The 21,754-nt window shown below is 39.5% G+C and overlaps 1 protein-coding gene across 1 annotated transcript; it reads left to right on the forward strand.

Moving 5' to 3' along the window:
- The first annotated feature begins 2,212 nt into the window (after positions 1–2,212).
- On the forward strand, positions 2,213–21,748 carry LOC130562665 (sodium- and chloride-dependent GABA transporter 2-like). The gene is made up of 14 exons (XM_057347821.1): positions 2,213–2,468; positions 2,625–2,759; positions 5,527–5,667; positions 5,768–5,855; positions 5,966–6,098; positions 7,765–7,899; positions 12,455–12,558; positions 17,158–17,282; positions 17,712–17,824; positions 17,994–18,131; positions 19,065–19,167; positions 19,310–19,410; positions 20,661–20,831; positions 20,919–21,748. The coding sequence occupies exons 1-14, from the start codon at positions 2,330–2,332 to the stop codon at positions 21,003–21,005; spliced, it is 1,713 nt and encodes a 570-aa protein (XP_057203804.1). The 5' UTR covers positions 2,213–2,329; the 3' UTR covers positions 21,006–21,748.
- The last annotated feature ends 6 nt before the right edge of the window (positions 21,749–21,754 follow it).

The following is a 21,754-nucleotide window of genomic DNA, read 5'->3' on the forward strand; positions in this document are numbered from 1 at the left end:
TGGTTTTGCCCATTGTTCAATTAATGCATTCAAAAGAATCGACACAAAAGAATCGATCACTCGGGAATGCCCGTAAAAAGAGACGACAACCTTGAAATAAACAACGCGTTTTAAAAAGCATATTTTAAAATGAGGGAACGAAGGAACGTCACGCAATGTAAGTTATGTAACGAAGTAAAAGTACAGATTTTCTATTAGAAATTTACTCAAGTAAGAGTAAAAGTACACACTTTTCATTTTACTTAAAAAGTACATATTTTCCAAAATGTTACTCAAGTGAATGTAACGAAGTAAATGTAGCGCGTTACTACCCACCTATGGCACACCACAAAGTGTCCCTGTGGCTTTAAAGCTTCAGCACCGCCGCTCTGAGATCGATTGCTAATGTCAGTGTCTGTTGACACAAAATCATGTAAACGGATTTAACCTGAGGCCCACCAACCCACCAAGCATGTAACAATTTATTTTTAGCTTTAGGCTTTCCATCTGACTTATTAGTTTTATTAAATTATGAGGTGCTGTCAAGTTCATTTAAAAAATAAGAAGCAGAATTCTCTTCTTTCTTCACACCTGAACTGATTGAAGTATGAGCAGAGTAGAAGGACATATCAATCCTTACAAGGAAGTCCATATCAGTGGCGGCCTTTGCTATGTTACACCCGTTTCACTTGAAACGGACCTCAAAACAGGAGGGGTCTCCATTTGCGCTCGAAGAAGAGCACACCCCTCCCATCACGTTGCGCACACACCAGGGTTTAAAGGGCTTGAGGCAAAAGTTTCACCAAAATTATTGAAGACAGACCCTCAAAGTCATATTTATTTTTTAAATAACAACATGTAGTTAAGTCTGTGACCTTTTTATTGTCGTTTTTTCCCAACGAAAATCTCCACACAAAACCAGCAGCTGAATGGTTGCACGTCTTTGAGAAACAAACAGGTGTTTTTTTACGGATTGAAACAAGTCAAGATTCAGATGCAGTTTCAAATTCGTTTGAATGAATGACTCGTTCATTTAAAAAGATGTGGCGACATCTACTGCTGGTTTAGTGTCATTTTAATTAAATAAAAATCTATATTTCTCAACATTTAATAAAAACATGTATGCATTCAAAATGTATGAAGTGTTATTGGGAAAATACTTCATCGCAGTCTGTGAAAATAAAGCTCACGACAAGGAAAATAGTGCTGTATAAACAAATTTAATGCGTGGTGGAGACTCCATAAAGAGTTAAATATGAAATTTAATTTAATTAAATATAAGAAAATCAATATAGTAAATTCAATTAAATGTCTTTTATTATGAGTGAGTACGTAGGTGAGTGTTGGTGGACAGTTTCTTTGAAACGGGCCTCCGAATTGCAAAGGCCGCATCTGGTCCACATTGTACAGTGCAGTGCAGTGCAATGCAATATAATACAATAACTTGGAACTCTAAATCCTAGTAAAATGTCATACATCCTGAAATTATTGTTGAAAAGACTCCCGTTCCTGTAGCCCCTGACATTGCTTCTTTGTTCACATGGGTTGAGGTGTCACCTGAGTGAAATAAAGAAATTTACAAGGGCTGTTAATTTAATTTTTATTAGTGAACACATGACTTGCATCACACATGCCTAGCGAAACAATTTATGGCATATGCACATTTCTATAATACCAAGGGAAGATGGGCTTCTTCACCTCAAGACTTTAGACATTTAAAATGTGGAAAAATTATTAATATTTTAAGCTTTTTTACCCATTAATGAAATAAATCTGTTTAGATTTGTTAAAATAAATACATTTACATGTATGCAACATATGTATGTACTTCATACTTTGTCATTTAGGTGTAGAGGATCAGTCTATGGATGTGTAGTGCAGAGGAATTTAATAAAACAAAATAAAGGCTTGAAAACCTTGTATCTTTCAGTGTTACATTCTACAATGTCATCTGACATACAGAAAGCTCTGTCGTGAGAAGATACAGAATGGTTACACACTCAGTCATTTATAGTCACTACTCCCCCTCAGACTATCTTCCCTGCAACAAAAGCTGCTATTCACCTCACCGGTTTAACAGAATGTCTCCTGCAGAAAACAAAAGATTATGGTTAGTTACAAAGTCAGTCATGTATCACATGGAAGGGCAGCAGCAGTTCTTTGTTAAACAGATACTTTAAAAGTCAAATTTCCTTTTACACTCTGTTTGGGCTTGTCCAATCATTTTCCATTACAGTAGCTTGAGGTATTAAGTATTTACTGCTGATCAGACTTCATTACATTCACTGCTGTGGAATTACAGTGCTCTGGACTACAGGACCTAACATAACCGCTGGAAATCTTTAAAGTTATGTGCAGAGTAGAAGGACAGATCAAGGAGAGAGGGTACTGGGGGAGTAAAGCAGAGTTTCTTCTGGCTGTAGCAGGAAATGTGGTTGGTCTGGGTAACGTGTGGAGGTTTCCATACCTCTGCTATAAGAATGGCGGAGGTATAAGAAGACAACATGGACAAATGTTTTCTGTTTGCTTTTAGATTTCATTATGTTTAGATATCGATGAACATAACTAGTACTTTGGCAGTTACAGATGTCATTTCAACATTTTTCTTTGCCTTATTATGTTGTGGTATTTTTTGGTGTCCTCAGGTGCATTTCTAATACCCTACCTGGTGTTTCTGGGGACCTCTGGGATTCCTCTGTTCCTGCTAGAGACGGCAATGGGACAGTACACACGAGAAGGTGCCATTACATGTTGGCATCGCCTCTGTCCCTTGGCTGGGGGTGAGGGATAAAAAATAGCTTCATAAAAGTTTTAAAAACATTTTAAATTAACTTTTAAGATAAACATTTCCTCATGTACTCTTTGCCAAACATTGATTTGTCTTTGCACTGATTTGTATGTTATAGTAGTAAAATAATAGGTAGTTCCCTTTCTGTCGGTCTCTCGACGTTGTGTCGAAACAGAATGGGGTTAGAACTTGAGAACCTATCATCTCTGATTGTACTTTTAAAAGGCCAATGAACTTGGCGAATGGCATGGCATGCCAGTCTACGCCCCGTGCATATGGGTATAAAAGGAAAAGGCGTGCCCATTCATTCACATTTTGTTCTTTGGAACAAGTGAGGCAACATCTATGCTGAGCGTTCTCATCTCTGAGGTTTTCATTCTGGATCCCAAGACGCAGAGCAGTAGACTCATCCTCTTGTGTGCGACTTCCCCCGGGCGTTTCGGTAGCGGACCGAGGTGTCTAAAAGAGAAAATTTCGGACAGCATGATACCTGCATCACATGCTTGGGTCAACAGCATGCTAAAGTAGCATTCATTGATACGACATGTCCGCACTGCGAGCACATGTCTATAAAGGTGTTGAGGTCACGGTTGGCTGTGTTCGTTAGACGCAGCCACGACTTTGTTAGCTTCCCGTTCCGCGGTGGCTGCCCAGCCGTCCGCAGCGGCGAGCAGCGTTGGTGATATAGGGACTCCCATGGACGTTAATCCGTCGGTGCCAGCCCCGCGGACCGGCCATGCCCTGCCACACTCACCGAACCTGTCTCCGATGGGCGGCAGTCGACCGTCCCATAGCGGACCCACACTGCGAGTGACGAGGATGAGGTTTCCATCATGGCATCGGATGGTGATTTGCTGGCTCCCTGGAGCTCCCGGCTTTGGCCATGCTTGACTCCTGGTACCTGGATATGGAGCGCGGGGCCAAACCGTGTTCCGTGCCGGTACCGTTCTTCCCGGAAGTTCATGAGGAGCTGGCTAAAAGCAGGAACGCCCCCTTCTTGGCAAGTGCATTCGGTCTGGCTCTGTCTCCACGTGTCTTCAACAAGGTCGCGGAGGCTGCTCTTGCTCCCCTCAGGGAGCAAGGCGTGCCTGTTCTCAACCATCTCGACGACTGGTTCATCTTGGCAGAGAGATCTGTTGTGCACGCACAGGGACCTCGTGCTACGGCACCTCGACCGACTGGGCCTGCGGGTCAACTGGGACAAGAGCAAGCTCTCCCCTGAGCAGAGCATATCTTATCTCGGTATGGAACTAGACTCTGTCACCATGACAGTGCGCCTTACCAACGAGCGTGTCCAGTCAGTGCTGAGCACTCTGCAGGTTGCAACCAGCGGTCCCACTGAAACTTTTGAGGCTCCTGGGGCATATGGCATCCTCGGCAGCGGTCGTTCCGCTTGGGTTGATGCATATGAGACCGCTTCAGCACTGGCTTCAGAGTCGCATTCCCTGGAGAGCCTGGCACACCGGCACGAGACGTATTTCCATCACACCTCACTGCCGTCACACCCTAGCCCCTTAGACAGACGTCTCTTTTCTCCGAGCTGGGGTTCCGCTCGGACAGGCCTCGAGGTGCATCGTGGTGATGATGGATGCCTCCCTGCTCTGCTGGGGTGCTGTGTGCAACGGGCATGCAGTGTCGGGTCATTGGATAAAGGCATGTAGGTATATCAATTGCCTAGAGTTGCTGGCCGCCTGGCTTGCTCTGAAGAGGTTCCTTCCCCTTATTCAGGGAAAACACTTGCTGCTCCACTCAGACAGCACGGCCGCCGTGGCATACATCAACCACCAGGGTGGCATTTGCTCACGGCAGATGTCCAATTCGCCCGACACCTCCTCCTATGGAGTCAGCAGCTGGTATAATGTGGTCCTCGAAGGCCTAGGAAGGGCCCCGTTTGAGCCCTTCCCTCGGTAGACTTCCACCTCTTCTGTGCACCCCTCGGTTGAGGCCCCGCATGACTATTCCCATGAAATCTCCCCACTGGTGAGACCGTGTAGGTATTTCCACGTATCACCTCCCTACCGTAGGATGTGGTCTCCGTAGCGCACCCCCTCAAGCGAGGGAGTAGCGCTCCCCAGTGTCCCTTACGGTGCCGGGCAGCTATCTCGTCTCTAGAGTAGGAAGGCCACCCCCTGTGACGGCCGATGGTAAGAGCCTCTCGTCGTTGACACTCTCAAGTTGATGCCTTACTACACCACTGGAAGGTCACGTTTCGTGGTAGCGTTCACTTGTGACACGCCCAGGGCAGTCAGTGTCGCTCCGCTGGAGGTCGTGACGTGGCGCAGTGCCATTGCGTTTCTTATTGGGACCCCATTCTGTCTTGACACAACGTCGAGAGACTGACAGAAAGGGAAGTTGTGTCCTTCATTGTGTCCTCCACAATGCTTCGCCATCCGCTGCAGCTACCAGGAGATGCCTCTCAGGTTCCTCAGCCCAAAAGGTGAATGAATGGTCACGCCATCTTCCTTTTATACCCATATGCAGAGGGTGGAGACTGGCATGCCATGCTATTCGCTAAAGTTCATTGGTCTTTTAAAAGTACAATGATAGGTTGATAGGTTCTCAAGTTCAAACCCCATTCTGTCTCGACACAACGTCTCATTCCCTCCATCAGGGAACAAATGTTACAGTCGTAACCGAGAAGTTTTGTTTTGTCCTCTAGTCGTTAAGTGTGGCTCCATCTTTTTTTATTGTTTAAATTAATCGATTAATGTTCATTAATCTTCATCTTTTAGTCATTGTATGTGTGTTGTTTTTGTCAGGTATTGGCTATGCAGGACAGCTGACAGTGTTTTACGGCTGCTTGTATTACATCATCATTCTGGCCTGGGCACTTTTTTATCTCATCTTCTCTTTTAGCCCTCAGCTGCCATGGGCCAGCTGTGACAACACCTGGAACACAGGTAATAAGTTTAATAAATTGAGAAAAATCAATCAATAAAAAAACTAAATAAAATCTGATCAATATTACTCTAAAAAAGTAACTTTTTATCTCTGTGTTAGATAACTGTGTAAATCTTGCTGCAAGGAATCTGACCCTCAACCACACAGCAAGAATGAATTCAACCTCCGCAGCTACTGAGTTCTGGGAGTAAATGAAATCAATTTTTGCATGCATTATTTTACAACAAACACAATTTATTATATTAAAATTGATAGAGTAAACCTTTTTTGTCTTATTAATTTCTCTACATTGTACAGGCGCAGAGTTCTGGTTCTCTCTGGAGGTATTGAGCAGATGGGTAACATCAACTGGAGGATTCTTCTGTGTCTTATTGCAATGTGGATCACATGTTATTTCTGTATCTGGAAAGGAGTCAAATCTACAGGCAAGGTGTGTAAGAATATCAATTAAGATAATATTGTCTAAAAAATTTTGGAATATTTACATTTATTCACTGGACACTTTAATCCAAAGAGACTTAAAAACCACAGAGCGTTTAGTGGTGTTCAAACGTGACAGCAGACAATGCAGCACAGTAAATCTCCCTCTGCTGCCGTGGAGTTACAGTTTCCCTCTATAGAGAGAGCATTAAAAAAACAACGTTAAAAAGCTGACCTTCACCCTGGTGTTTTTCCTCCAAAACTGTGATGACAACCTGTGTGTGATGTCATTTATTTGGACAACTCTTCAATTTAAATTTGGTGAGGGGACAGAATTACTATAAAAATATAAAATATTAGGAGAATTTAATCAATGAAAAAAACAACTAAATGTGAGTTTTAAAATACAACCCTAGACCATAAGTAAAAATTCTTATATTAAAAATGTAATATTATTAATACCATACCCAACACCCTTGGAACGCGCAGCAACTGAAAAATGCAGAGCCCACCCCCTTTCAAAATAACCAATAGCATTTAGTTTATGGCACAGTCAGCCTGGCAAAGCTGCATTTCACAGCGTGATAGCCACAGTGGTGTATTGAAGTCTATTAAAAAGAATAGGAAGATCAGTGATACCAGTGATGTGTCATTTAAAGCTTGTTATTTACGTTGGTAAGTGACACTGGCGTTTGTCTTCTCCTGGTCTCCTTACACATCAAGGCTGCAATGTCTGATCTCTTCCATAGAGCTTTAACCTTTAATACTCTGTATAGACTTGAAACGGGTCAGATACGTTTTGTTTTCTCAGCGGATGTGATCTGGTCAGTGCTATCTGCACTATGCATCATTCACCATGTAGAACATAATCAATGTGCAAACAAGTTGCTATTTCACAGCGTGATAGCCACAGTGGTGTATTGAAGTCTATTAAAAAGAATAGGAAGATCAGTGATACCAGTGATGTGTCATTTAAAGCTTGTTATTTACGTTGGTAAGTGACACTGGCGTTTGTCTTCTCCTGGTCTCCTTACACATCAAGGCTGCAATGTCTGATCTCTTCCATAGAGCTTTAACCTTTAATACTCTGTATAGACTTGAAACGGGTCAGATACGTTTTGTTTTCTCAGCGGATGTGATCTGGTCAGTGCTATCTGCACTATGCATCATTCACCATGTAGAACATAATCAATGTGCAAACAAGTTGCTGATATGAGACTTCGCTTCTACAGCTCTCATAGTGAAGGGGCGGGACTCTTCGGATTCTAAAGTGGAATTGATTGGAAGAATAGTTTGACAAAAGGGTGAAGTGTAGTGTGATGTCATGGAATTTCTTGATTTTTTTAGCACACGTACCAAACTGTTAGTTTTGATTGTGCATGTCTTCTAAATGGCAATTTTGTCAGCGCGTAGGAGCATATCAATTTATTGACATCCTTGAGTCTAACTTATTTTTAATAAAAGGAACAAAAACTTTCATTTTGACTTCAGTGGGACTTTAAATGTTGCAGAATTTTAGGAATGGCCCAACTAACCAGAGAGCATGAGTGGGATAGTTTCTATGTGGTTATGCATCTGAGTTTGTGTCCTAAATACAGTATTTGAACTTTGTTTTAAATATGTTTTGAATATATATTTTGGTTTATGAAATATAATCATTTTCATGGTGCTTGTAGGTGGTGTATTTCACAGCCACATTTCCTTATGTGATGTTACTGGTGTTGCTGATTCGTGGGTTGACTCTTCCTGGAGCCCTACAGGGGATCGTGTTTTACCTGTACCCTGAACCATCCCGTCTCGCTGACCCACAGGTACCCACCACCATCCGCCACCTGCTACCCAAACAGCATATACAACACTGTAATTCAAGGGGAAGAATTTGTTGTGAAGCATTTTCTTCCACTTAGACAACATATGAATTAAATCATGAAAAGTAATTCTTTAAACCTAACTACAATTTTTAAATCACACCACCAAATCGTTGTGTAATTATTGGTTTAAATAAATAATAACACACATGCTATATGTTTTTTTGTTGTTGTTTGTTTTTGATAGACTGCCTCAGAATTAAATATGTCTGAAAGTATTTTTAAAGAGCCAGAACGTCACTTGAATTTAGTGTCACTAAAAGTCACTAAAATAAATTACTTGTGAATGAATGACTTCACTTGCGTTGTTACACAGACAGCAAGCAACCATTGAATCAATATCACTTTTTCACCTGCAATTAATGTTGAAAAAATGTTGAAATTTCAACAAATCACCATCATTGTGATCAGTGTTTGCTTTAGTTGAGCTCTTGACTCTTGAGTTTTAATGTTAAAGACACAGTGCGGGATGTTTTGTATGATCTATTAACAGAAATGCAATATAACATACAAAACTGTGTCTTTGGATGTGTATAAAAACCTTACGTAATGAACAGTTATGTTTTTATTACCTTAGAATAAACCAGTTGTATCTACATAGGGAGCGGGCCTGTCTACATGGAATTTGTTATGTTGCGCAGCCATGTTTTGTACAGTAAACTCTAACGGACAAACAGCTCTACAGAGCGCGTTTCGTATATGTTGGTCTTCGTGTGTGTTTTTAGACGCAGCTTGCGTCATCACTTGAGTTGACGCACAAAGTAGTAAGTCGTAGTACGGAGAGGAGGAGGAGGAGTAGTCGTCGTCTAGCTGAAGCAACTGATTGTTCTGTCTTAGAAGTTTTGATAAAATGGAGGACCATGCGTATTGTGCACAAGAGCCGACAGAGCGTGAATCTACGTCGTCAAAGAAGCGCAAACGTGATGCTGCCAGACGAATTAGAGCCAAACGGCGGCAGAAATCCAGGATAAACATCGATGTATCTATTACCAGATGTAAGGCACTGTTGAAAGACAAATGTTTTCAAGGCGACGCCGAAGTTGCCTGTTTTCTGCTAGACTGGTAAGATAATTCAACATTTTCAATGTTTCCACTTTTTCAATGTTTAACAAACAACTGTTTTGTTGAAACGGTAACGTTAGCATTTTATTCAAATGGCCATATAACCTCAGAATAATAATGTATTTCCGTCCCTGCGGTACGTACTCCGGTTGTTCCTGACTTTAGACAAACGTCTACTAACTTACACCTAACTGCCTATGTCGCTGTCAGATCAAACGCTTTGAACAGCGTTGCTATTTACGATTAGCTAACTTTAGTTACTTCACTACTCTCAGCGTGTACTAGATAGCACGCAAGAAATATATCTAATTATAGAATTGTAACAGTAACTTTCGCAATAGAATACATGTTAAATGATTAATTACGTTAATATATTGCCTTACCTTTGCAAAGAAACATCGTTGCTTGTATCACTGCTATCCGCTGTCTCAGTAGACGACATATTTTTTTACTGTTGCGGCCACCGTCGTAATTCGAAAGGGAGGGGTGGGCAAATGACTCAGAGATTCATTGCAAAACTATAATACAACGCTAGTGGCCGCTGATTTTCAAGAACTGCGCCTTTAAGTTTTCTTTAGCTGTCCAACACATATGTTGTGGCAAAGAAAACTAAGATCCAGTGGGATCAGAAAATGATAGTTATGTTCTCCACAATGAAGTTCTGTAAATTACTTTTGAGTGTGATATGTTATTAATATGTGAATGTGGAGTTATGACACACTTTAAAGAGATTAAAGCAGTGTTATGAGCAACTAACAGAATAAATGATTTTCACGAAACTGTTACGTTTCTGAATCAGTTAGACATGAAGAATCAGTGTAGGAAACGCAACAATCTGATATGTAAAAACATATGAGAAAAGGCAGTTTTACATATATCTTAAATCAGACGTATTGCAGATGAGCAAACAATCAAAAAATACATCTTGCAGATGTAAATGCACACAAATAAACGTCTCCCAGATGTATGTCCCTGACGGAAAGAAAATGTATTTCCTAATATATGAATTAAAAATATATTAATGTATATAATGTTATATAAGAAAATATACAGAATAATATATGGTGTAAATATATTACAATATATTGAATAATACATAAGGAATTTCCGTATATATGACAATATATGTGCTTATATGTCACAATATATATAATCAGTAATATACTTTATAATGTATTGATGTACATATGATAAGATATGGTACTGGATTTGTAAAAATATATTGACCATAATATATTTACTCATGCCATATACACACACATATATGGAAATATATATTTCTTATGTTTAACATTCATTTACAATATACATGTTTCATATTTTATAACATAGCTACTTTACAATATTATAAGCACACCTGCTCATACTACAGCACTTAGTGAACAGATATTCACTGAACTGAATAGCACAGCCATTACTTCTTAAATAAAGTAATATATAATCTTAATGATGTTAGGCCAATCGTTATCCTAACCACAGGCTCGAATCTTCAACACCACGGTAACCCCACAAATTTACAGAACCGTTCTAAATTTCAAAGTAATACAACATTAAACACTAACAGATCTCCCGATCTTAATATTCAGCAAAAAGACATGAATGCACATATTGCTTTATGTTGAAAAATATTAGCACCAGCTTCCAATATATGTAAATGTATTATGTAATATATTGCATTATAGTTAGCAGTATATTCCCATATATTTTTGTTCCGTAAGCGGTGTGCTATCAGGTTTTATTGCTAAAAGCTAAAGCTCATGAATATGGTTTAGTAGTGGACGCAATAAAAGAACAGCCAGACATAATCTCTTATCTTCAACTTCACCTCTTTACTTTTTTTCATTCTTACTCAATAGATCCTCTAGGGACCTCCAGTGGTACAACCTCACATTCCATATGAATCTACCCAACACAAACATTATAACCTGTTAACCAGGCTCTGTTTACCTTGAGTACAAAAGGTTTCTGTAGGGAAGCCATCTGGTCGCGTGTAAAAGTGGCGCTATCCCTAAGCTCCCTAAAAGCTGCAGCAAAACCGCCTCTCCGCATCTCCAAGCGACCAGCCACATTATAACCTTTCAACACAGCATATAGTAAAATGGGACACTGTTGACACATGCTCTGAGAGGGGGACCAATCATTACAGACTGAGAAGCGAAAATTCACAGATATGATAAGGGGCGGGACATCTTCAACACACAATTTTTTTAACTACTTTTGCACCAATAGTATATATTCATTGATTTCATTGATATTGATAAAAAGTACATCTGGATACCACATAGACTTAGACCCCAAAACTATTTAATCGAAAGTGGTAGTCAAAATAATAATTCAAACAGAATAGGCTATACTGTGGAGGGGATTCTGGGACATGGGGAATCGTGACAGTACTCCCCCCTCCCAGCAAGGCGCGTCCTCACGCCGTAGATGGGGACACCGAGAAAGAAATGGGCAGATTAAACAGGGAGGAGGCAGAACCGAGAAGTCCAGGGTGAAGCGAAGTCCACTGGGACAAGTGGTGGAGCCAGCTGGCTCGAGGCGAAACAACACCACTGAGTTTGTTTGTAAACTTTATTTGTTCCCGAAGGGAAATTTGTCTTGGGCAAAGTGCTACAGTGTCGCTCTGTGCATACAATAAAAATAAAACACAGTAAGGACATACATTAAAATACAACAATGTATATATAAAATGCAAGATATATAAAGTGGGCCTACAAAACACAGTAAAGTGCAATTGACGAGGGGACCCAGAGGGACAGTTGTGGGACTGAGGAAGTAAATGGAGAGCGCCACAAAAAAAGGCCATAAAGGCCATAAAGGCAGTTTGGAGAGGTGGTGGGAGAGGGACGCCAGGTGGGACCAACGGGACAGAGGACATGACGGTGGGAATCAGGGTATTGTCTTCTCCAAAGTCAATGTCAATGTCCAGTAAATCCAGCCTGTACTTACTCTCAGTGGCAGGAGAATGGGCTTGACTCAACTCCATGGCCTTGAATTCAATGGCACACTGATTCGTCTCAGGCTCTGCTCAAGGAACAGCCAGCAAATGACAGGAAGGTCCATGGTGACAGAAAAAGAACATTAAACAAACAAAACACGGACTGAACACCAAAAAAACATATAAGTAAAGTTCACTGCAACTTTTCATTTCGATTTGGGTCTTTCTGTCAATCTTTTAATAATCCAACAAAAAATGTAAGCACAGGAGAAACAGGACTACAGCATAATATTTACATATGACAGGCAAGACCCAACAAAGACTAACAAACAGAACAGGGTATACAGCATATACTTTGGAGATGATGAAGTGATTTCCAGCAGGTGTGCTTGATAACAGATTTGGAAAGGGGAATCATGACAAATAGTACAGAAAATGAATTATTAGTAAGCTAAATTAATAGTAATGTAATCATTTTGGATGCTTTGTCTTTAGGTTTGGATGGAGGCTGGATCTCAGATCTTTTTCTCTTACGGTTTGTGTGGTGGCACTCACATTGTACTTGGCAGCTACAATAAATACAACAACAACTGCTACAAGTTAGTATGGCTACTGTCTTAAGACAGAATGAATGACTGAATAAATCAGTATTAACGTACTCACAGGGCCGTACGCAGGATTTTGGAAATACCGATGTCCAAAAACTGAATTTTTCCCAAACAAAGTAATGAAAGTAAACACATGGTCATGGACATGGTCAACTGATATTTTATACAAACACTACCAGATTGAAATACAACCTGTCTTTCATAAAGGATCATCATGAATTTGGGTTGAAATTACATAAAGGTTTCCATTTTTGAGTGAACTGTCCCTTTAACTTTTTTTGTGTAACTACAGAAGTTGCAGCAACATTTTTTATTTATTTTATTTTTATTAAAAATAGGTTGACTTAAATTAATATAGAAACAGAATTGAAAAACAAGAATTGGTTTAAAAGTGATGCACTTGAATTATTTGCAAATCACATAGTTGTTTTAATAGGCTAACCACAGCCTAAAACACACCTAGTCAAAGCAAGCCACGCAGTTTAGCATGAACTAGTGAAGGTCTGGTAATGTTTTTGTCGCGTCAAACTGACATTAAACACGTAAATGATATGTTATCCAGTAATATATGTATTACAATCGGTCGTTTACTCAGGTTTGTTTTTTAAATGTTGACGCGCGTCAAGCACGCTTAAAACTATCGAAAGCCAACAGGTTCACAATTCGCGTGCTTTTGATCGCGTATTAATATTAAAACGCCGATTTCTTAACGCCGCCCGGCGTTAAATAAGCGCCGCCTGGCGCTAAATTAACGTCATACGCCGCCACGCGTTTAAATAACGCCACACGCCGATCGACGTTAAGTTAACGTCACACGTCACACAAAATGCAAACTTATTAGCTAATATACATAGCCCCTCCTCTTCTGGGTTTGCGAGCTCTACGGCAAGTCGGAGGCTCGGAGCATCCAGTACAATTTCCAAGAGCGCTGTTCACTTAAGTTAACTGGGGGTCTGGCACGCGATGAAACCGTCTGACCGTAGTGTCACCTCAAATCCATATCCAGCTTAACTTTGTGGAAAACAAAAATGGAAAGAAATGAAAGAAAAACCAGCTGAAAAGAGAAACACATAATAATGCAGTATGTTCCAGGAAGCAATGTGTAAATGCGGGTGCGTAAATGATGACAGAATTAGAAGCAAGACGAGTCGTTGCTGTTAGTCTACAGGTTAGCTCGGTTTGCTCGCAGTCGCATGTTGCGTCTTTATTGGTTCGAGTCCCGCTCGGACCATTTGCAGATTTTTACATCGTTGGTCTTGTTATGTTTATCTGTGTCACAGGGATTTTTTTTATATTTCAGCATTTAATGCGTGGTTAATATATAAAGAAAGTCAGGAATAAGAGCTCTTTCTCCACAACAAACTTACAGTATATTCTAAGTTTCTTAAGCGCTCCCGACAGCCTCGCCAACAGCCTTTCAATAATCACCTTAACGCACATCACCTGCCCACTTAAATTTCATTAGCACGCTACCACTCACATTACCTACGGGACATGTTGCCATTTACCTCCGTAAAGAGACTGACGCTATATCATATGTGTGGCACTGCAAAGAGGCTTCTGTTACTAAAAATAAACAGCCACATTTCCATTTGAAATAAAAAATGTTATGCATTCTTTATATTATTCAGCTCATGGAATGTGCGGGATTCAGGGCTGGTGGCGTATGTTTCAAAAACAATTAAAAAGCCTATCATGCATTTTAATGCACATATTTAGGCTATTGTTAGCCAAATAAATTGCATTCATCATATTACTGCAAAATATGTCCACTTCAAGCAAAAAGAGTTTGACTATTGGGTTAAAGGACTTACATACAGTAAAAGAGAAAATAAAGTGCGGTGTTGAGAGTTATTCAAAGATTATAAGTCACAAAAATGATCTTACTCTGACTGAACATCCAAAACGTGCTTGTATTAGATAATACACAAGATTTGTGTCTCAAATATTTTTTGTATTGTCAACATTTACCAGCCATTTACGAAAAAGATATGTTTTAAGTTGTTTCTTGAATGAAGAGAGAGACGTGGTTGACCGGACTGTATCTGGAAGATCGTTCCACCAGCATGGAGCAAGCAGCAGTGAAGAAGAATGAGCGGAAAATTTATGATTTAATACACCTTTGTGAGCTACCAGGCGCCGTTCATTCCCTGAGCGCAAGGCGCTATTTTGGGGTTATTATTATATAATGTTTTTAAATGAAAAAGACAGAAGTTTTAAATGGAAATATATATTGTTTTATTTATTTAATGCAGAACAACAGGTGCAATTACAACAAAGTGTTTCCTTTATTCAAAAATAAAAGAAAAAAGACACCTAGCCATCTTAGATAAATATACATTGTCAAATGAAAATAAATAAAAGCTAATTGTTTAGCCTGCATTGAAAACTTATACAGAGCCTCAATACAAAGGTCAACGGAACACAGTGAAGTCTAAAAGAAAACAAATTAAGCCGATTTATGCAACCACACTAACTGTGCAAAACGAATACAACACAAAAAGCCCTGGATAGTGTGACATTTACATTAATATATTACTCATTATATTACTTATAACAAGCTATATCCACAACAAACGTACATTATATTCTAAGTTTCTTAATCGAAAATGCTGTGTGCTTGTAAAAGGATACAGAATAAAATCATTTTTGTTTACTTTATTAACGGAAGAAAACGTTAATAGAGCAGACTTCACATAATACTAGTTCTCCACAGAGAACATGCATAAACACTCAAGTCAGCATGGTCGTCATTTTTATATTGTTTCGTATGCTTTGTCGAGTAAAATGAATTATATCTAAATGCTCGGCTGAAAGTCAGTTCCACACACGGTATAGCGTCAGTCTCTTTACGGAGGTAAATGGCAACATGTCCCGTAGGTAATGTGAGTGGTCGCGTTCTAATGAAATTTAAGTGGGCAGGTGATGTGCGTTAAGGTGATTATTGAAAGGCTGTTGGCGAGGTTGTCGGGAGCGCTTAACAAACTTAGAATATACTGTAAGTTTGTTGTGGAGAAAGAGCTCTTATTCCTGACTTTCTTTATATATTAACCACGCATTAAATGCTGAAATATAAAAAAATCCCTGTGACACAGATAAACATAACAAGACCAACGATGTAAAAATCTGCAAATGGTCCGAGTGGGACTCGAACCAAATAAAGACGCAACATGCGACTGCGAGCAAACCGAGCTAACCTGTAGACTAACAGCAACGACTCGTCTTGCTTCTAATTCTGTCATCATTTACGCACCCGCATTTACACATTGCTTCCTGGAACATACTGCATTATATATGTTTTTCTTTTCAGCTGGTTTTTCTTTCATTTCTTTCCATTTTTGTTTTCCACAAAGTTAAGCTGGATATGGATTTGAGGTGACACTACGGTCAGACGGTTTCATCGCGTGCCAGACCCCCAGTTAACTTAAGTGAACAGCGCTCTTGGAAATTGTACTGGATGCTCCGAGCCTCCGACTTGCCGTACAGCTCGCAAACCCAGAAGAGGAGGGGCTATGTATATTAGCTAATAAGTTTGCATTTTGTGTGACGTGTGACGTTAACTTAACGTCGATCGGCGTGTGGCGTTATTTAAACGCGTGGCGGCGTATGACGTTAATTTAGCGCCAGGCGACGCTTATTTAACGCAGGGCGGCGTTAAGAAATCGGCGTTTTAATATTAATACGGCGATCAAAAGCACGCGAATTGTGAACCTGTTGGCTTTCGATAGAAATGAGGGAGAAAGCGACGCAGTCAGCATTTTGCACGCATTTTTAGACGCGACACGTGATTGGCCGCTAACATTTCTATGATAAAACATTGAACAGTTAGCTACTTACATCGCACTCTTTCACAGTAGAAACTGAACTCGAGCTTGACTTCTGTCAATAGCTTTCATTTGATTGGACAGTAATCCTCGCCTTTCTTCATTTGATTGGCCAAATCAATCAGATTGACACTTAAAGAGCGCTGTTAAACAGATGAGGTAAATCTAGATCTAGGCATTTTCTACAAAATTGGCAGTACTACATACAGTTTATCCTATTAGGCATTTTTTTTCACAACAAAACTACGGAGGTCTGGACCTCGGGGACATCAATGGTGGGTACGGCCATGCGTACTCATAGACATTAAAGTGATGGTTCACCCAAAAGAAAAAAGAAAATTCTGTCTTGATTCACTCACCCTCTTGTCATTTCAAACCTGTTCACACAAAAAAGAAAATTACTCTACTCTTCACCCTCTTGTCAATTCAAACCTATATGACTTTCTTCCTTCCGCAGAACACAAAAGAAGATATTTTGAAGAAAGTTGCGAACCCAACAGTAGCGGCACCCATTCACTTTTATTGTATGGACACAAAATCAATGCAAGTCAATGGGTACCATCGCTGTTCAGTTAACAACATTCTTCAAAATATCTTATTTTGTGTTCTGTGGAAGAAAAAAAGTCATACAGGTTTGAATTGACAAGAGGGTGAAGAGTAGAGTAATTTTCTTTTTTGAGTGAACTATCACTTTAAAATATTTATTGTGGGATGCACTTTCTTTTGTGTTCTTGTGTGTTTGTATAATCTATGTTTTCCCTGTCAGAGACTGCTTTTGGTTGTGCCTACTGAATAGTGGCACCAGTTTGGTGGCTGGTTTTGCTGTGTTCTCAGTCCTGGGCTTTATGGCCCATGAATTGGGCGCTCCCATCGAGGAGGTGGCAGAATCAGGTACTGTAACATTTATTAAAGAACATGATGAGTTAAGTTCTCAACCTGATTTTGCCAAGTGGTTGATGTCCTCAGGACAACATATTTTGATGACCTAAGGATAACATTTTTATAAATGAAACCTAAACCCACACCCAACCCCAACCCTAACCATAACTGACCCCTAAAATCTGAGGGAAATGATAAGTGAAAAACAATGGGCTAGAAGCACCTAATCCTGGTTGGAAGATGAAATTTAAAATAAACTGTAAATTTATTTCTGATATCTGATTGGTTGATTTAAATGTTGTCCCAGGGTCAACATGATGTTGCCCTAAGGATATCAACCACTTGGCAAAAACAGGAGAGCCGAGTTAAGTAACGAGTTCACTACTTAAAGCAATGCTTTTGAATACTAAACACTCAACCTCATATATCTGTTTGTTTCAGGTCCTGGTCTAGCGTTCATAGCTTATCCACAGGCAGTTGCTATGATGCCTCTTCCTCAGTTGTGGGCTGTGTGTTTCTTCATAATGATTATTTTGCTGGGTCTAGACACACATGTGAGTTTAAATTCCCGTTCACATGGGTCCACAGCACTGCCATAACAGCATGATTAAGGGTGTGTGTGTATATCACCACTCTTTGAAATCATTTTGTTCAACCAGATTAAGGACTAGACAATTTACTATTATTTTTTGCTTAAAAAGTTGCACATGTTATTCCCTGTAGTTTGTTGCAGTGGAAGTTATCATGACATCAGTGACAGACCTGTTCCCCAACATTCTACGCAAAGCTGGACGTCATGAAATTTTGCTCCTGCTCTTCTGCCTGATTTGCTTCTTCAGCCAACTCGCCATGGTTACAGAGGTCAGAGAAGTGTGTGTGTGTGCGCGCACGTGTTTTTAAGACATTGGACAGTCTTGCGCACCTACCTCCTTGCACTTACCTCCTGTCTCATACACATGCTCCTAAGTGGCCAAGACCGGAAGTGTGGGTAAATGGACAAAGCCCTTAGCTCCAGGTCTAATGAACCTGATCCAGCTAATCTATCTTTTCAGGATTATTAAAGGCAGGTGTGGTTACAGTTAAACTCCTCTGGATAGTGGCCCTTCAGGAACAGGAATTTGTGAAGCGCTAGGGAAGAGATCAAAACATTTTAAACAGCTAGATACCCTCAACATTATAAACAGTGCTTAGTAGAGGGGACTAACACCAGTGTCATGCACCAACATAAATAAGATGACACATTTTATGTAATGACACCTCACTGTTAGCACTGCTTCTATCTGCAGGGACAGTGCCATATTACTGTATATCTAAATCTGAAATCTTTTAGATCTAATGGGTTAATTCTCACAAAAATGAAGATTTATTATTAATTTACTCACCCTCAGGCCATCCAAGACAGTGACGGTGTTTCTTAAGTACAACAGCATAGTTTTTTTATCTGCCAAAGCCCTTTTTACTCTTTTTTATCCTTGGTACACTAAGTGTTCCTTTTTAACCCTGATTAGTATGCCATTTTTGTTTGTGATCACAGCAAAACCAATGTTGATTGCACTTGCAATACACAATACTGTACAGTATATGGTACTGTCCCACAAACAAAATGACACGAATGCTCTGATCACAGAAGATATACACTTAAACCCCTATACTCATTGATTGCTAGCAGGATGTGAAGAGACTTTTAAACAGCATGACAAAAATGTTTCTGAAAAGAATTGCCTACCCTGTCATTAAAATGTTCAAATGGATCACACTGATTAGTATTTTGTAATGGAGTATTGTGACTTGCAGGGGGGAATGTATGTAATCCAGTTGTTTGACTACTATGCCTCTAATGGAGCCTGCCGTCTTTTCAACTCCATGTTCTTCTCTCTGTCCATGGGTTGGATCTTTGGTGAGTACCAAACAAGCTACAGAAACTTAAAGACAATTAAATGAATTAATCTACATCTACTTTTAAACTAATAACCCAATACAAGAACAGAAAGGACAGTATTTGAATTTCATTCAGTAATTGTCTATTCCATGCAAAACAGGTGCTGAGAGAATGTTTAATGTCATTGAAGACATGACAAAGTCACGACCTAACTGCATATTTAAATTGTGCTGGAAATACCTGACTCCTCTCGTGTCTCTGGTAAATGTCTGTTTAAAATTGTAAATCGTCAAAACACAATATTAAAGAGATGAAAAACAAGAATGTTTTAGTTTTATGCCTATTATAGCTTTCTTGTCTAGCAATTATAGCTGTTTTTACTGACTGTTTTTATTTACAATAAATGCATCTCTAAAGTGTGACATGATGCTTATGGTGTCTGTTTTTGATAATTTAGCCACACATTTAATTGTAGGTGTCATGATTCTGCCTCATCATGTCATGTCTTTCTTGGTCTAGTGGCAGGATCATGACAGAGCCTCATGCTTTGTGTGGAGAGAGGCATGTTATTGTTGGTTCTGACATAACATGCGCTCTCTCTGGTCTCGTCTTTGGCCCTGCCCTTCTCATTTCCTCATTTTGCCTTCCATTAGTGTTTCATTCCCGACACCTGTCCCTTGCTAATTATCTTTTGTTAGTTCCCCTATTTAATGCCCCTGTGTCTGCTGTCCTGTGCTCGTTCGTTTTGCTTGTTTGCTTCGTGTCCATTGTGTACTCTGTCTTGTTCAGTATTGTCTTTGCCAAGTTTACCTTGTCGTGTTCCTGCCTTGTATCAGTTTACCTTTCTTTCTGTTTTGCACCCTTGAGGGAAGTTTTTGTTTTACATTTGTTTAGTAGCCTTTCTGTTCAGTTACTCTTTACTCCCACCGTGGGTCCTTATTTTGCCAATTAAAGTTTTGTGTTTCGCTAACGCTGCCTGCGCTTGGGTTCTTCCTGCAAATCCGTGACAGTAGGTGTTTGTTTTTATTATATAAGACTCCTCAGTAGCAAGTTTAGGTAATCCTTAACTCAGAGTTATACAGGTGCTGGTCATATAATTAGAATATCATCAAAAAGTTGATTTATTTCACTAATTCCATTCAAAACGTGAAACTTGTATATTATATTCATTCATTACACACAGACTGATATATTTCAAATGTTTATTTCTTTTAATTTGATGATTATAACTGACAACTAATGAAAATCCCAAATTCAGTATATCAGAAAATTATTATATTACTTAAGACCAATACAGTTTAGTTTAATAGTTTAAAGAAGTTTAGCAACAGAATTCAAGTTAATCTAGGTTTACGTCTCACACTATACAGTTTTTTTGCAGAGTCAACAGTCATTATTGGATAAATTATGAGGCTTTGTCATACCTAAACTAGCACTCCTCCATTCATTCCCATCTTTTGTTCATAATTTTGCTTCCTTTTTATCTATTCTATTCTATCTGTCTTTTTCAGGTGTCTCTTGTTTGTTCTCTGGCGCAGTACAAGCCCCTGACATTTAACCGTTGGTATGTGTACCCAAGCTGGGCTAATGTATTCGGCTGGTTACTGGCCCTGTCCTCCATTCTACTCGTGCCTGGATGGGCACTGGGCCGACTTTTGACTGAGAAAGGGAGTCTGAAAGAGGCGAGTATTAGCCCTTGTTAATATCTTTAACCATAGCTAACTTACAAATGTTAAAGTCTGATGTTGCTTTCCTGTATATTTTGACAGCGTTGGCATCATCTGTGTAGTCCTGACACAAACTTGCCTCTCACCTACAAGCAACGAGCTAAAGTGAGCAACACAGAGGAAAACTAAACATGTACTCATATAGTAAGGCATGTTGAATAAAAACTTGACAATAAACACTGACATCTAATATGCATTATTAAAACATTATAATAATTAGGTCTGTCTAAAAAATCACTAACAATAATAAGTCATTGTTTTATTATTGAGATATGTTTGAACTGCTTGGTTTTTTCACAAAAAAAAAGCTTATTCGGCATACTCAACAATCTCCTATTTTGATTTTGGCATCGTGTCCCCTTATAAGAGTATTGTTGTTCATTAGCATGCAGTGTCTACTCAGTAAATCTCTATATTCAGCCCACAATGATAATAGTCTCTGAAACCCTACAGCTATCAAGGTGTTGTCCAGGTGGAATCCAATTTATCAGTCCTCATTTTACTGGATATATTTGCATCTTTTGACTTTATTAAACTTTGAGTTAGTTTACCATAGCCTCTGAGCAACCCTTTAATGTGTGGTGATCAAAAGAACTCAACTTCAGGGTATCATGGAGGGAAGATGTGTCTCAATCCCATCAAATGGCCAATGGGGTCCCTTAAGGATCAGTGCTGAGACCTTCTCTATTCTCCTTATACACAACATCCCTAGAACATATCATACAGGCACATGGCTTTTTAGTATTACTACTATGCTGACAACAGACAGATCTTTTAACCAGAAAGTGCTGCACAACTTTACACAACTTGTAAGTGAACAATGATGATTCAAAGATATATGTCAAATATGTGTCATTTTATTAGAATTTGAAATAAAA

The sequence above is a fragment of the Triplophysa rosa genome, linkage group LG12 (assembly GCF_024868665.1).
Source record: "Triplophysa rosa linkage group LG12, Trosa_1v2, whole genome shotgun sequence".
Lineage (NCBI taxonomy): Eukaryota > Metazoa > Chordata > Actinopteri > Cypriniformes > Nemacheilidae > Triplophysa > Triplophysa rosa.

Coding starts and splice junctions, on each gene's coding strand:
- LOC130562665 (XM_057347821.1), top strand. CDS start 2,330: ATGTGCAGAGTAGAAGGACAGATCAAGGAGAGAGGGTACTGGGGGAGT. Junction 6,099..7,764: donor GAGTCAAATCTACAGGCAAG/GTGTGTAAGAAT, acceptor TGGTGCTTGTAG/GTGGTGTATTTCACAGCCAC. Junction 19,168..19,309: donor GTCCATGGGTTGGATCTTTG/GTGAGTACCAAA, acceptor CATGCAAAACAG/GTGCTGAGAGAATGTTTAAT.